The sequence below is a fragment of the Pituophis catenifer genome, unplaced genomic scaffold (assembly GCF_029215685.1).
Source record: "Pituophis catenifer annectens isolate HBS135680 unplaced genomic scaffold, rPitCat1.0.hap2 SCAF_2, whole genome shotgun sequence".
NCBI lineage: Eukaryota > Metazoa > Chordata > Lepidosauria > Squamata > Colubridae > Pituophis > Pituophis catenifer.
This window is the reverse complement of record NW_027256882.1, coordinates 83,931,207-83,944,069: the sequence shown is the minus strand read 5'-3', so window position 1 is coordinate 83,944,069 and position 12,863 is coordinate 83,931,207. Positions and strand designations below refer to the sequence as shown.

Genomic DNA, 12,863 nt, shown 5'->3' with positions numbered 1-12,863 from the left:
CATTGGTTTGATTGTTCTCGCTGTCAGAAAATTTCTTCTTTAGAAAAATAATCATTCTTTGGGCATCGGGTATTTGCCGTTTGCACTAACTCGACCTATTTAAAAGTTTCCCTCTTCGCTTTCAGGATGTGTAATAAAAAACGTGAATAAACCCCAGAATTCACGAAAGATCGTGACCGGCATCACTCCTCTGCGTTAAACCAAATTGAGGCAGTGGAAGCAGGAGAAGGACGCTTGTTTCCTTATCATCGCGGACTTGTCTCCGGAGCGGGTCTTCCCTTTCAATCGGGCCATTGGCGACCGGATCCCTCCCGCGTTTCGACGTGGGCTAGTTCAGCGCTTCCTCCACGGCCAGCGGAGAGGAGAGAAGGGAGCAGGCTGTCCGCCCTTTCCTTACCGCTCGGCCGCCCTGGCATTCTCCCCAGAGAGGCGTGTTGCTATTGCTGCGCTTTAAAAGGCTGAACTCACACGGCAGGAGGGGCGGGAAGCGAAGCAGCGACGCTCCCTGACGACCTCTGGCTTGTCCCGGCTTGTTTTGCTTGCCTGCCCGGTGCCGGCGTTTGGCTCCTCCGGTGGGACCTCCGGGCAACGAGGAGGACCCCCCACACACACACTTCCCTCCGGTGAGTTTGTACTCCAAGCAAGGAGAAGGTGGGCTTTAAAAATAGACCGCACTTTAACTTTGCTTTGATGGTTTGTTTCCAAAGGAGGGAACCGTGAAAGATTAACAACAGCTGCCCTGATTTGTTGTTCTGGGATGAATTTGTCAATAAAGCGATGTTAGGGTTTCCCAAACAATGTCAAAGGTGGCAGGAGTCACCATACAGAAGGGGATTTAGTGTTGCTCCTGGTATTTAGGGGATAGAGTAGGGAAGTATTCCTACTCTGAAAGGCTTAGAGTCCCTGCAAAAACTTTCAGACAAAAAACACACTTCAATCCTGTTTATAAACAGTTGTTTACCTAGTTGTCCATGACAATCTTGATGCCTTCTGCAGCTGCAGGCTACTACAATTCCCATCTTCCTTGGTCACTCTCATGGTGGCAGAAAATCGCAGGAACTAAAAGTTAATCCACGGAGGATACCCTCAGTAGAATCTGAAATTGGCTGGTTTTTATTTCGCTTCTCCTGCTCCCTGTCCTGCAGACTGTTGATGTACCTCATTGATATCAGTAGATACAAGGAAGTGGCTAGTAAAATAAGTGAGTGACTGTAACTTATCTGCCATTGATGACTGACCTGTGAGCGAGAATTTCTTTGCCATAGAGATTTCCCCATTGGAAGATAATGAATAGAAGCCAGTGTGCAGACTTTTTAAGTTGTATTTTTCCTTGGAAAACCAGCTGGCACATTATTATTGCTATTTGTCTGTGTCATCCAGGTCATGGTTGTCCCAAAGGTGCTTTTTCAAGAGGCAACTGGACTTTCTGGTTTTTCTTTGAAGACATTTATCTTCTCATTCAAGAAATTTCAGCTCTGACTGGATGGTGGGGAAGGGAAGGATTTATACTGTTTGCAGAATGCTGGTCATTTGCATCCTTTTAACAAGTAGTTGAGGCCATCTGGAGGTTGATCTGTGTCATCAGGGTCACCTGAGTAGTGCAAATGGGTGTGGAGCCTTCTTGGAACTGTTGAAAGGACCGCGTTGTAGAATGGAGATAGATGATGCCGTATCCCTCCCTCTCGGTTGGGAGAAGGCTGTTCAATTTTGACATAGATGACCTCTTTGACCCCTCTTTCAAACCAGTAGTCCTCTCTGTCCAAAATGTGGAGAAGAGTCCAGTTGCCCTTTGAAAAAAGCACCTTTAAGATATTATTGCTATTATTTTCACAAGAGTCCTGGGTGCTTTCATATATTCTCACCCATGGAATACGTGAGAAAATATATTTCATATATTTTTATGAACGATTGTATACATTTGTTCACATCTTTAGGCACAGACATGAATTATTTTGTGCCACTCCGTTGCTTGCACACTCTACAGAAAAGTATTGGACCATTCTGGGCAGACCTTTCTTATCTGGTCATTTCAATATCTTATAGCATCTTTATTTGGAAAAGTTTATATTTTGGTTTCCTTCTTGAGACCTGTGTGCCTTATCATCCTTTTCAAAATTCTCTATTGTACATGTTCCTTTGATCATTTTAGGATCCTTCCTTCTGATTCATCATTTCATCAGCCACCTTTTAAATTTGTACAGCTTTGAAAATGAATAGGTCACTTTCCTATTTGAAGAATCCCTTTCCTATTCTGCCAATAGATAGTGACTGGCTTCTACATATAGATCACCTTTAGCTATGGAGGCCTCACTGGGTGATTTTAGGCCAGTCACCCTTTCAGAGCTCAGTCTATTTCATATAGATGTTGTAATAGGAAAAAATGGGAGGAAGCAATGCTACGATGCTCCCTTGAGTTCTTCAGTTAAAGGCAGGATATAGATCTAATTTAAAAAAATCACCCTTTGCAAACCACTCAGAGTTATTGGTAAATGAGCAGTCTTTAAAATGGAAAACATAAGAATAAAATAAATAATATATGAATCTATATGTATAAAAGCAAAAACCACTCACACCGTAATCACGAAATCTCCAGAACTGTAAAGCCTACAAACTTGAAATTTGTCACGTATGTTCCTCTTGGCTTCTAGGTGCTCACTAAGAAAGGATTTTTCGAAATGACCATCAGAGCATTAGTATTTCCTATATTAATATTAACACGCTCTGATGCTGAGGAGTTCCACTCCCCCTCCCCCCTGAAAAGAAATCTGTTCCAAATGCAAAACACAAGCAAAAGAGAGGAGTTGCACTTCCATTTTTACTTTCACAGCAGCAAGCAGCTTTACTACAGAACAGTTGAGCTAAGCCATGCCCAGCCTCCTTCCTGTCTCCTCCTTGCTCACACAGCAAATACTGTTTGAGTTTCCAAACCAGAGCTGTGGAGTCGGGAGATAAATGTTCCGACTCCGACTCTGACTCCGACTCCTCAGTTTTTTGTACTTCCGACTCCGACTCCGACTCCGACTCCCCGACTCCGACTCCTCTGTATTAATATGCGAATGTATTTTATACATTCCTTGAAGGAAAGAAAGGCAACATACATGTCATTACCACAGGACTACTGGCTGGGAAGCCAACAGTCTACTGTATTGAACAGTTTAAGCAAAAGACAAACACAATGAAAACAACAAAGTTTTATTAATTTTTTTTTATTAATTTAATTAATCAAGTTGCTGGATAGTAGCAGCAGGCATAAACATCAGGAACAGGAACTTTACCAGTTCAAAAATACAAACCACATTATTTGGTTGTTTTAGAACAAAAACAAAGCTTATCTATATGAACCAAAAACAAAATCTGTAAAACCTAGAAATGGTTTATATTAATCTTGAAATGTAGTTATAGGCTTAGCAAATGCAAATCAATTCAATGTAGAGTTCTAAGGAAGAGAATTGCCTCTGCCAGATCCTCTTTCATAGAGGCTCTTAAGTCAGACTTTATTATTTTTAGGGCTGAAAATAATCTTTCGACACTGACTTGGGTGGGTGGCATTGCAGTAACTATTCTGGCCACATCACTAACGATCTCTGGATAAACAAGGATGGCTTCTTCAACAGTAAGTTTTGATGAGCGATCATACTTTTCAACTTCTTTTAGTGCTTTATAAAACTCCTGTTGGAATTTTTTTATTTGGACATTTACTGGTTCTGTAACGCTTATGCGACGTCGCTTTCCTTTAGCAACTTCCATTTTGTCTAAGAAGGAATCAAAGTCTAATTCTTCGTTTGAAGAAGATGATTCTGAGTTACCACTATTGCTTAAAAGAACTCCATCCTCCTGTGGAGGTATTTCAGGTCGTAATCCCTTCATGCGAACTGCTACATCATAGAGGGCCTTTTTCCCAGTAGCAATCTGTTTACTGTTCAATAAAAGTCGGCTCATTGGGTCGACATAAATAGCCGCTAACAAGATTTCATTTTCCAGCAAAAGACTCTCTCTTTTCATCATTGAAGATGCAATGCCCTCAGCTATTAACCCTCCATTTTTGTTCAGGCGATATAACAGGCTCTTCCATTCCAAGAGGAATTTACCCGGGGTTAGATCATCACATTGCAACCTCTTGGTGACAGTGAAGGGGTGAGAAAGAAGGTTCTCCAGCTCTTTTGTTTGTGTCCACTGGCTTGCAGTTAATGCAAGATTTTCATTGTCCATTTCTTCTATGAAGTCTTTAAGTTCAAGCAAACGCTTCACCATTAAATAAGTGCTTCCCCAGCGAGTTGTTTGATCCAAAATGGCTCCTTTTCCTGCACGTCTTTTCAAAATTGCATCTGTTTTTGGGGCCCTGGCTGCAACAGTTACTTGCCGTAATTTGCCAATTAATGTAGCTGCATGGCGATCTTTTAATCCATCTCTTATGGCAAGTTGCAGTGTTCCCTGTAACAGCAGAACACAACACTATGGAAAGTATAAGTATTGCCACTCCTAATTGTGCGTTGCGTGCCTTATAGTGAAGCACATGAAAAGCATGCTTCTTCACGGTCACTTAACGTGTTCATTTTGCGGTTACGTGAGGCACTGCATGCATTGGTCTTTATTCTTACAGTAGAGAAGTCATTAATTATAACTTTTTGTGAATTGGGACATTTAAACTTGCTTTTTTAAAAATTCCAATCTAAATTTAGTAGGAGTCGGAGTCGGAGTCGGTGCATTGTTTGCCGACTCCGACTCCGACTCCAGGTACCCAAAATTTCCTCCGACTCCGACTCCTCGACTCCGACTCCGACTCCGACTCCACAGCACTGTTCCAAACACCCCTCAACAATCATACACTGACAGGATGATGAATACCGATGGATGTTGTGGGCTGAGACATTCTACTCTCCCTCCCACTCTGTTCCAACTGCCAGTTGCATTATATTAACACACTCTGATGCTATGGAGTTACACATTCTACATTAAGTTTAAGGCTGTAAGTGTCAATTTATCAAATGCGAGCACATAGTTTCGTAGTGAAGCACAGGCATCCAGCTAGTGATTTTATAATCACAAGATTCTTGTATTGTTTAATACTGAAGTACATGGAAAAAGTAAATATATCAACCTATTTTAGGAGCTCATAATTAACCATGTCCATATATACTACAGGTAAGCATAGGGAGCTGCTATTTCTTTTAGAGAAGCCTTATCTGTCAGTCATTTTAGCATGCTAAGCTTTTGCAGAAATACAAGACATGGCAAAAGAGGAAAGATTTAAAATTAAAATAGTTCTCTAGCTAGAATACTTTGTGAAGGTATTTTAAATACGAGATAATGCCTCTCTCATGATCTCATCCTGGCTATGATTTTGGTGGGAGGTTTTTCCAAGGCACTTGTAGGAAATCACTTCCTAGAGGGGAGTAACTTGCCTTTTGAAGTCTGGACGGATCACAAGAACCTTGAGGCCCTAAAGACCCCACAAAATCTGTCCCCCAAGCAAGTCCGTTGGGCACAGTATTTCAAGCGGTTTGACTTAGAGCTAAAATATATCCCAGGAAGGAAAAACCTGCTAGCAGGTGCTTTGTCAAGAAAGTCACAGTTTAATAATCGGAGAGAGGAAGTTGTTCACACGATCATTCCCCCTCCCAACAGGCAGCTCAAGTCACCACAAGGAGCCAAGATGACCCCAGGGGGGATCAGATGACTGCTACATTGAAGTCTGCGCTCCCAGCCGACGAGTGGTTTGGGGACAAAAGGGACATCCTGACCAGTGGTGAAATGTACATTTTGTTACTACCGGTTCTGTGAGCGTGGCTTGGTGGTGATGGTGGTAGTAATGTGACTGGGTGGGAGTGGCCAACTTTTGGTTTTTTTTACTTTTAAAACCATTTTTTCTACAACCTCTTCAGCCGAAGAGGTTGTAAAAAATGCTTTTAAAAGCCTCTGACGATCCCAGCTGAGTTGCCTGATCATCAGAGACTTTTTTTTCTTTTAAAAATATTTTTTCTATAACCTCTTTGGCTGAAGAGGTTGTAGAAAAAATGCTTTTAAAAGCCTCTGACGATCCCAGCTGAGCCGCGCGATCATCAGAGGCTTTTTTTTTACTTTTAAAAGCATTTTTTCCGCTGAAGAGGTTGTAGAAAAAATGCTTTAAAAATAAAATAAAAAGCCTCTGATGATTGCATGGCTCAGCTGGGATCGTCAGAGGCTTTTAAAAGCATTTTTTCTACAACCTCTTCAGCCAAAGAGGTTGTAGAAAAAATGCTTTAAAAATAAAATAAAAAGCCTCTGATGATTGTACGGCTCAGCTGGGCATTGGGGGGGGGGGAGGCAGGGATTTTTGCTACTGGTTCTTCGAACCACCAGCCTCCATCGCTACCGGGCGATCCAGTCCAAACCGGGAGCATTTCACCCATGATCCTGACCCTAAGAGATGGGTTAGCTTGGAAAGGATCCAAGTTGTATGTTCCTGCCAGCTTGAGGCTTCAAATCCTACAGCGCAGCTACGACTCCTGATTAGCTGGCCGTTTCAGATTCCTAAAGACCCTCCACTTAGCCAGAAGGCAATTCTGGTGGCCAAAGATGAAAACAGATGTGGAGGATTATGTTAAGAGCTAAGCTACATGTGCAACCAGGAAAATGAGACCAGGAAAAACCCTTGGGCTTCTCCAATAAGTGGCTGACCCCTGCCAGCCCTGGGAAGAAATTGCCATGGACTTTATAGTCGAACTCCCAGAAAGCAGAAGGAATACAGTATTTGGACCGTGATTGACTTATTTTCAAAACAAGCCCGCTTCACTGCCTGCTCGGGATTGCCCTCAACTAGGAAATTGGCCAGGATGTTTATCAGACAAATCTACCAGCTACATGGAGTGCCCTGCAGGATCATCTCTGACAGAGGATTCAGTTCACTGCTAAATTCTGGAGGGAGTTCCTGAAGTCCATCAGATTGACCCATGGATTCAGCCAAGCTTTTCATCCAAGCACTAACAGGGCCGCAAAGCTCGCAAATGCCATGATGGAGCAGTACCTGAGATGCTATGTGGACTATCAACAAGATAATTGGGCAGATTTGCTGCCTTTCACAGAAGTGGCTTACAATAACACAGTGCACAGTAGCACCGGCCTGACTCCTTTCCAGATCACTAGCGGCATGGAATTTGTCCCCATGCCTGAGCTACTACAAGAGCCGCCATCGTCCATGACCCTGGTCAAATGGATGGAGTCGCTGAAGCTGGGTTGGGAGAACACCAAACAAGCATTAACTGAGCGAAGGCATACAAGAAACAGGCGGATAAACGCCTATCTCTCCAACCCCCCTTTCGGGTGGGAGATCGCGTATACCTGTCAACCAAATACCTTAAGCTGAAATTGCTTAGCAAGAAACTAGGACCTAAGTTCCTAGGACCATTTTCAATAGTGAAAGTAATTAACCCAGTGACTGTACAGCTTAATCTCCCATGTCTATTAGGGAAAGTGCATCCAGTTTTCCATAGCAGTTTGCTGAAACCTGCAGTCAGTTCACAGCTAAGACCGAGAGATTGTTTAGCACCCAAACTGATGGTGGTACAGAGGGAGACCCACTATGAGATTAAGAAGATATTGTACTCCAGAGTACATAGGAGTCACTTACAATATTTAGTCCACTGGAAGAGGTACCCTTTGTCTGAGGCTACCTGGGTTAAAAGCTGGGATGTGAAAGCAGATAGATAGGTGAAACAATTCCATGATAAGTTCCCTAGTAAGCCCAAGGGTCCCCCTGAGGGTTGGGGGAAAGGTGGTTAGGCACAACAGCACTAAACCCCATTGCTTATCTCATTTCAGGAGCTACTCATCGGCTGAGGGGGGGGAGGCAGCCTGTCAGCTCTGGAGTTATCTTTAAATTGGAATCTTCAGGGCTGCCACAGCAGTGGATGGGCAAGCTGTAGGAATGGTAGGGTGGGGGGGGGGGGTGGAGACAGTCTGGAGTGTATAGCCATAACAACATTTTTTCCCTTGGGAATCGAGGATGTTCAGCCTGCACCTGGGGAGATACGACCTGCACTTGGGGAGTCAACTACAGTTGGGACAGTGACCTGATTGGACCATGTGATGCCTATGTGGATGCAGGGAAAGGAACTTGGACATTACTTTGGGTGGGGAAAACCCGGGGCTTTCAGCTTTGGGTTTTCCCAGATGTGCCAATATGACATTCAAACTTTGAGGAAAATGCTTGCCTTGGAGTTTTGATTTCGTTGGGGGTGTTACTTGAAACCCTGACGTTGACATTTGTATGTTTGTGCCTTGTTAAGAAATTGCACCGAAGACTTGCATTTAAGTTACATTTGTTTGAATATGCTTTTTAATTAGCTTTCTCCTGCCAATTCCTAAGAATGAGGAAGGCAGTCCTAGTGGTATTATGATGGCCACTTAATTGAGTAGCCTTAAATGCTTGGTTGAAAATGATAGTAATTCAGAACTATGCTTATTAACATTGGGAAACAATGCGAAAAAAAATATGGTTCTGTTTATGGGATTCCCATGAATATCTGCTTAATGAGAAAACTGAATTCAAAATACCTATAAGAAAGAGAGTAATATCTTTCCTTTCCAAGGAATACAATTGTAAAAAGGCTAGTTGGAGGTGAAAATTTACAATTATACATAATCTGAGGACAAAATTGTGAATAAACTTAGAAACTCTTTATGAATTATCTATTCCTGCTTGCCTGTGGTGTGGTTTTGTGGCTTCAATCATAATTAGGCTGCAATTTTAAATGAAAACTAGCTCCTTTGGGGAATCTGTCAAACTACATGTACATACACGTGGTTGACTGAAATCAAGCTGTCAAACAAAATAATTAAAATTGGAGAGGGGAAGATTAGAATTGTAACTTTCAAATATGATTTCAAAGGCAGAACCTTTCTCCAGCTTCCCTTTAATGATTATCTAGTAATTTAGTAAAGATTAAGGTGACCAGACGTCCCGCTTTTGGCGGGACAGTCCCGCTTTTGAGCAATTTGTCCCGCGTCCCGCAGCGTTTTAAAAAAGTCCCGATTTTTCATTCTGCCTCCTGAGTCCCGGCTGCCTCCTGAGTCCCCGCTGATGGCTAGAGGGAAAAAACCTGTTTAAACTTTTGCCGTGGGGCTTCAAAGGGCCGACCTACGTTGATTAGCTCGGCTTCCCCCTCTCAGCTGATTTGCGCAGGGCTCTGCTCTTGCTAAATTGCTCAGCAGTTTTTTTTTTCTCTTTGTGCAAACCAAGCTCAAAACGAAACTGAAAGTAAAACAGGCTGTTGGCTTTGCTGTTTGCTTGCAACGTTGGAAAATTAGGCAGCAGATTTATTTTCCTTTTCCTCACCAAAAAAGGTAGGTGCAAACAATGGGAAATTATTTAGGGCAAAAGAGGAGAGTTCAAGATTTTAAAACACAAAAGAAAAAAAAGCTCTTTTTAACTAGGGAATTGTAATAATTGAGATACTATTAATTGTATACTGTGTTGAAAGCAGAAATGATTAAGTTGTGGTTTGGAGGAATATATGGGGGAAATTATTTGGTTTATTATTATTGGTAAATATAATTAATTGATTTGTAAGAAATTGGATTGCATGGAAATAATTGGAATATTCATGTTCATATTGATTAATATACAAAAAAGATAGTTATATAACTAATTGATTTATATTAAAATGTTGAATTTGTATTAAACAACTCATATTACATAATTAACCAATATGAGGATGGATATAAAAATAGATGACAATGGGAAGGGGTATAATATAGAATAGAAGGGAAAAATTGAATTTGATTAAGATTAGAGATGAGGATGAAGGGTAATATTGTTTTTTTTAAAAAATAGATGAGGAATAAATATGGCAAAAAGGAAATATAGAAATTGTAAATTAAATTGAAATGACTAAACACTGTTTAAATTTGTGAACCAGCCAAATATTCTGTTCAAAGAAAATACATTATATGTTTGTATGTGTGTTTCTAATTATTGCTATTTATTCATATTTGTTCTCTTTTATTCTTTAAAGTTTAACAATTCATTCTTTATCTTAATATCTTTATATTTGTTTGGGGTTGGCTTTCTTCCCTTTCATCTTTTTTATTGTATAGCAATCTTTCTCCTCAAACCTACCACCTCTCTTTTCTTTCCTTCTTACTTTCTCTTCCCCCCACCCTCTTCTTCTCCTCCCTATTTCCTCTTCCTTTCTCCTTCTCCTCCTCTCTTCCTCCCTCTCTTACCGTCACTCCTACTCTAATTTCCCTTCCCTTCCTTCATCCCTCTCTATTACTGTATCCTTTTATGCATATGGACTACTCAGAGGGCTGAAAAAGTTATTTTTGACTGGTCCTCACACTTTTGACTGGTCCTCGAACTTACGACTATCCTCACATTTTACGTTTTTGCCCTATCTTGTCACCATGGTGAAGAGAAGCAGTTGTGAAATGAGTGACATGGTTGTTAAGAATGCTGCACGGGCATAAATGTGAGGATGGTCATAAGTGTGAGGACCAGTCAAAAGTGCGAGGACCTGTCAGAAATGACTTTTTTCAGCCCTCTGGTTAGTCCTTTTGTGCATATGGACTACTCGGAGGGCTGAAAAAGTTATTTTTGACTGGTCCTCGCACTTTTGACCAGTCCTCGAACTTACGACTGCCCTCACATTTTACGTTTTTGCCCTATCTTGTCACCATGGTGAAGAGAAGCAGTTGTGAAATGAGTGACATGGTTGTTAAGAATGCTGCACGGGCATAAATGTGAGGATGGTGTGTGAGGACCAGTCAAAAGTGTGAGGACCTGTCAGAAATGACTTTTCAGCCCTCTGAATAGTCTCTATACACATAGCCATGGCCACCCGGTCACATGACCAGCTAGCCACGCCCACCCAGTCACATGGCCTCCAAGCCACGCCCACACAATAAGCCACGCCCACAATGGTGTCCTTCTTACCAATGTTAAAATCTGTTCACCTTACCCTATACACATAGCCATGGCCACCCGGTCACATGACCAGCTAGCCACGCCCACCCAGTCACATGACCAGCTAGCCACACCCACAAAATAAGCCACGCCCACAATGTCCCTCTTTACCAATGTTAAAATCTGATCACCTTAGTAAAGATACCTTGGAAAAACACAACCTACAAAGAAATATTTTTTTCTTAGAGTCACTGTGTGTGCTGTTGTTCACAGGACTTATTTGGTTTTTCAGTACATCACATTTACAGTTTTAGCTTACGTTCTGATAGACTCCTGTTTCTCACTAAGATTTATAAATATATGTACAAGGAAAAATGAAATTTGAATCAGAATGATGTGCAAGCCAAGACAGAAAGCATATCAGAACCATGGCAGTGCTTCTACAGACTGCTGGGTATTGCTTAGCACTAATCTCCAAAATAACTTGAGCTGTTAAAAATGGTGGGCCTTGAAACATCAGTGATTCTTCCAAATTTTATTGAGATTTTGCCAAAGTAGTTGCCAAAGGGCTCAGCATCATTTCCAGTATTTTTTAATCTATTAACCAACCAGCAGAACGATCACTTCCCTTTTTTTTAAGATCTGTCCTGGAATTTTGTGTTTATTTTGTTACTAACATAAGATTTTAGCTGGCAGGGTTTTCCTTTCCCATTTAATTAAACAATTAAGTCCCTGTCTTTGTACAATTTATGTCTTTCAATATATAGAACTGAAAATGAGTGTGAAGTAGTGGTTAAAATGCTAGACTAGGAGTGGGGCTAAAGCAATCAACTGGCTTGGACCAGCATGGTTGGAGCAGAATAGTAGATTATGATGCATAATCTTCAATGAAGAGGCCTTAATTCTGCTGTAATTAATATGAACTGATAATAATAAGGACTGTGTCAGGAATTAATTTGTTTATTGGTGCAATGTCCACAGTACCCTGAGGAAGTAAATCTGAATATCAAGTTTTATTTTTTTCAGGTAACAATTAAGATTGGACAGGAACCATGCCTCCAAAGCGTAAAGCAGCTGCCCAAACTCGGGCTGTCATCAAGGGCAAGAAGGTTAAAAAGGAACCAGAACTGAAACCTGAACCAGAGGAAGACAATTACCTGTCCACCATGGCAGCACTGAAAGCAGCTCCCAAGGAGAAGTCCAAGGCCAAAATTGATACTGCCTGTCAGCTGAGTCATGACAACGGTGCCCAGGTGAGAGCAAAGAGTTTAGGCCAAATGATCACCTGTGTCTGGCTTTCCTTACAACAGGGGTATTCCCTTCCAGATGTTTTGGATGATAGTGCCTGTAAGTGGGCTAAATTGGCTAGGAATGCTAGGAGATGAAGCTAGCAGAGGAAAAATAGAAATCTGTATGCATCCTGCTTCTTCAGGTTTCCTCTACATAAGTAGAGTTTTGTTTTTTCTTTCCATGTCTATTCAAAACACATAGAGTCAGTCTGGAAGGAGAAGAAAATTGCTTGGCCAGAAATCTGGAGGTTTTTTCCATGATGAAGTCCTATTAGCTAATAGTTTTTTCTTGGCAGAGGGTTGCATCGCATTCAAATCTAATCAAATCTTCATGATGGTCTTAAACCAGCATACTGCATTGTACTTCATTCTTTAGAATGTTCTCTGCCAGGCCAAGCCAAACAGAAATCTTGTTAGCTGAAGCTGCCTCTCTGGGAGTAATGGGTGGGATGTCAATCAAATTCTAACTTGAATGCATGTCTGTCATAGGTCCTGGACTCCATTACTTGCTGAACAAATAAAATGCAGGACACAATACTACCTAGCTCAGGTCCCAATAACACATTATTTTCAAGGCCTTGTTTGCCTTGTTTTCATAGTGCTTCTGATGCTGTGTCATTATTCCCTTCCCATTATTTCAATGCAGGTATAGTTTGAAATATAAGGATGGCCCCAAGCCAAATAGGTAAAGG

The 12,863-nt window shown here is 41.5% G+C and overlaps 1 protein-coding gene across 1 annotated transcript in view; it reads left to right on the top strand.

Annotated features, from left to right (window-relative positions):
• The window catches only part of PARP3 (poly(ADP-ribose) polymerase family member 3), a 30,326-nt gene that overhangs the window by 581 nt on the left and 16,882 nt on the right, over positions 1–12,863 (top strand). Inside the window, exons 2-3 of the mRNA XM_070937071.1 lie at positions 126–623; positions 11,909–12,135. Of these exons, the coding sequence (XP_070793172.1) occupies positions 11,935–12,135 (201 nt within the window). The 5' untranslated portion in view covers positions 126–623; positions 11,909–11,934. The remainder of the gene's footprint in view (positions 1–125; positions 624–11,908; positions 12,136–12,863) is intronic.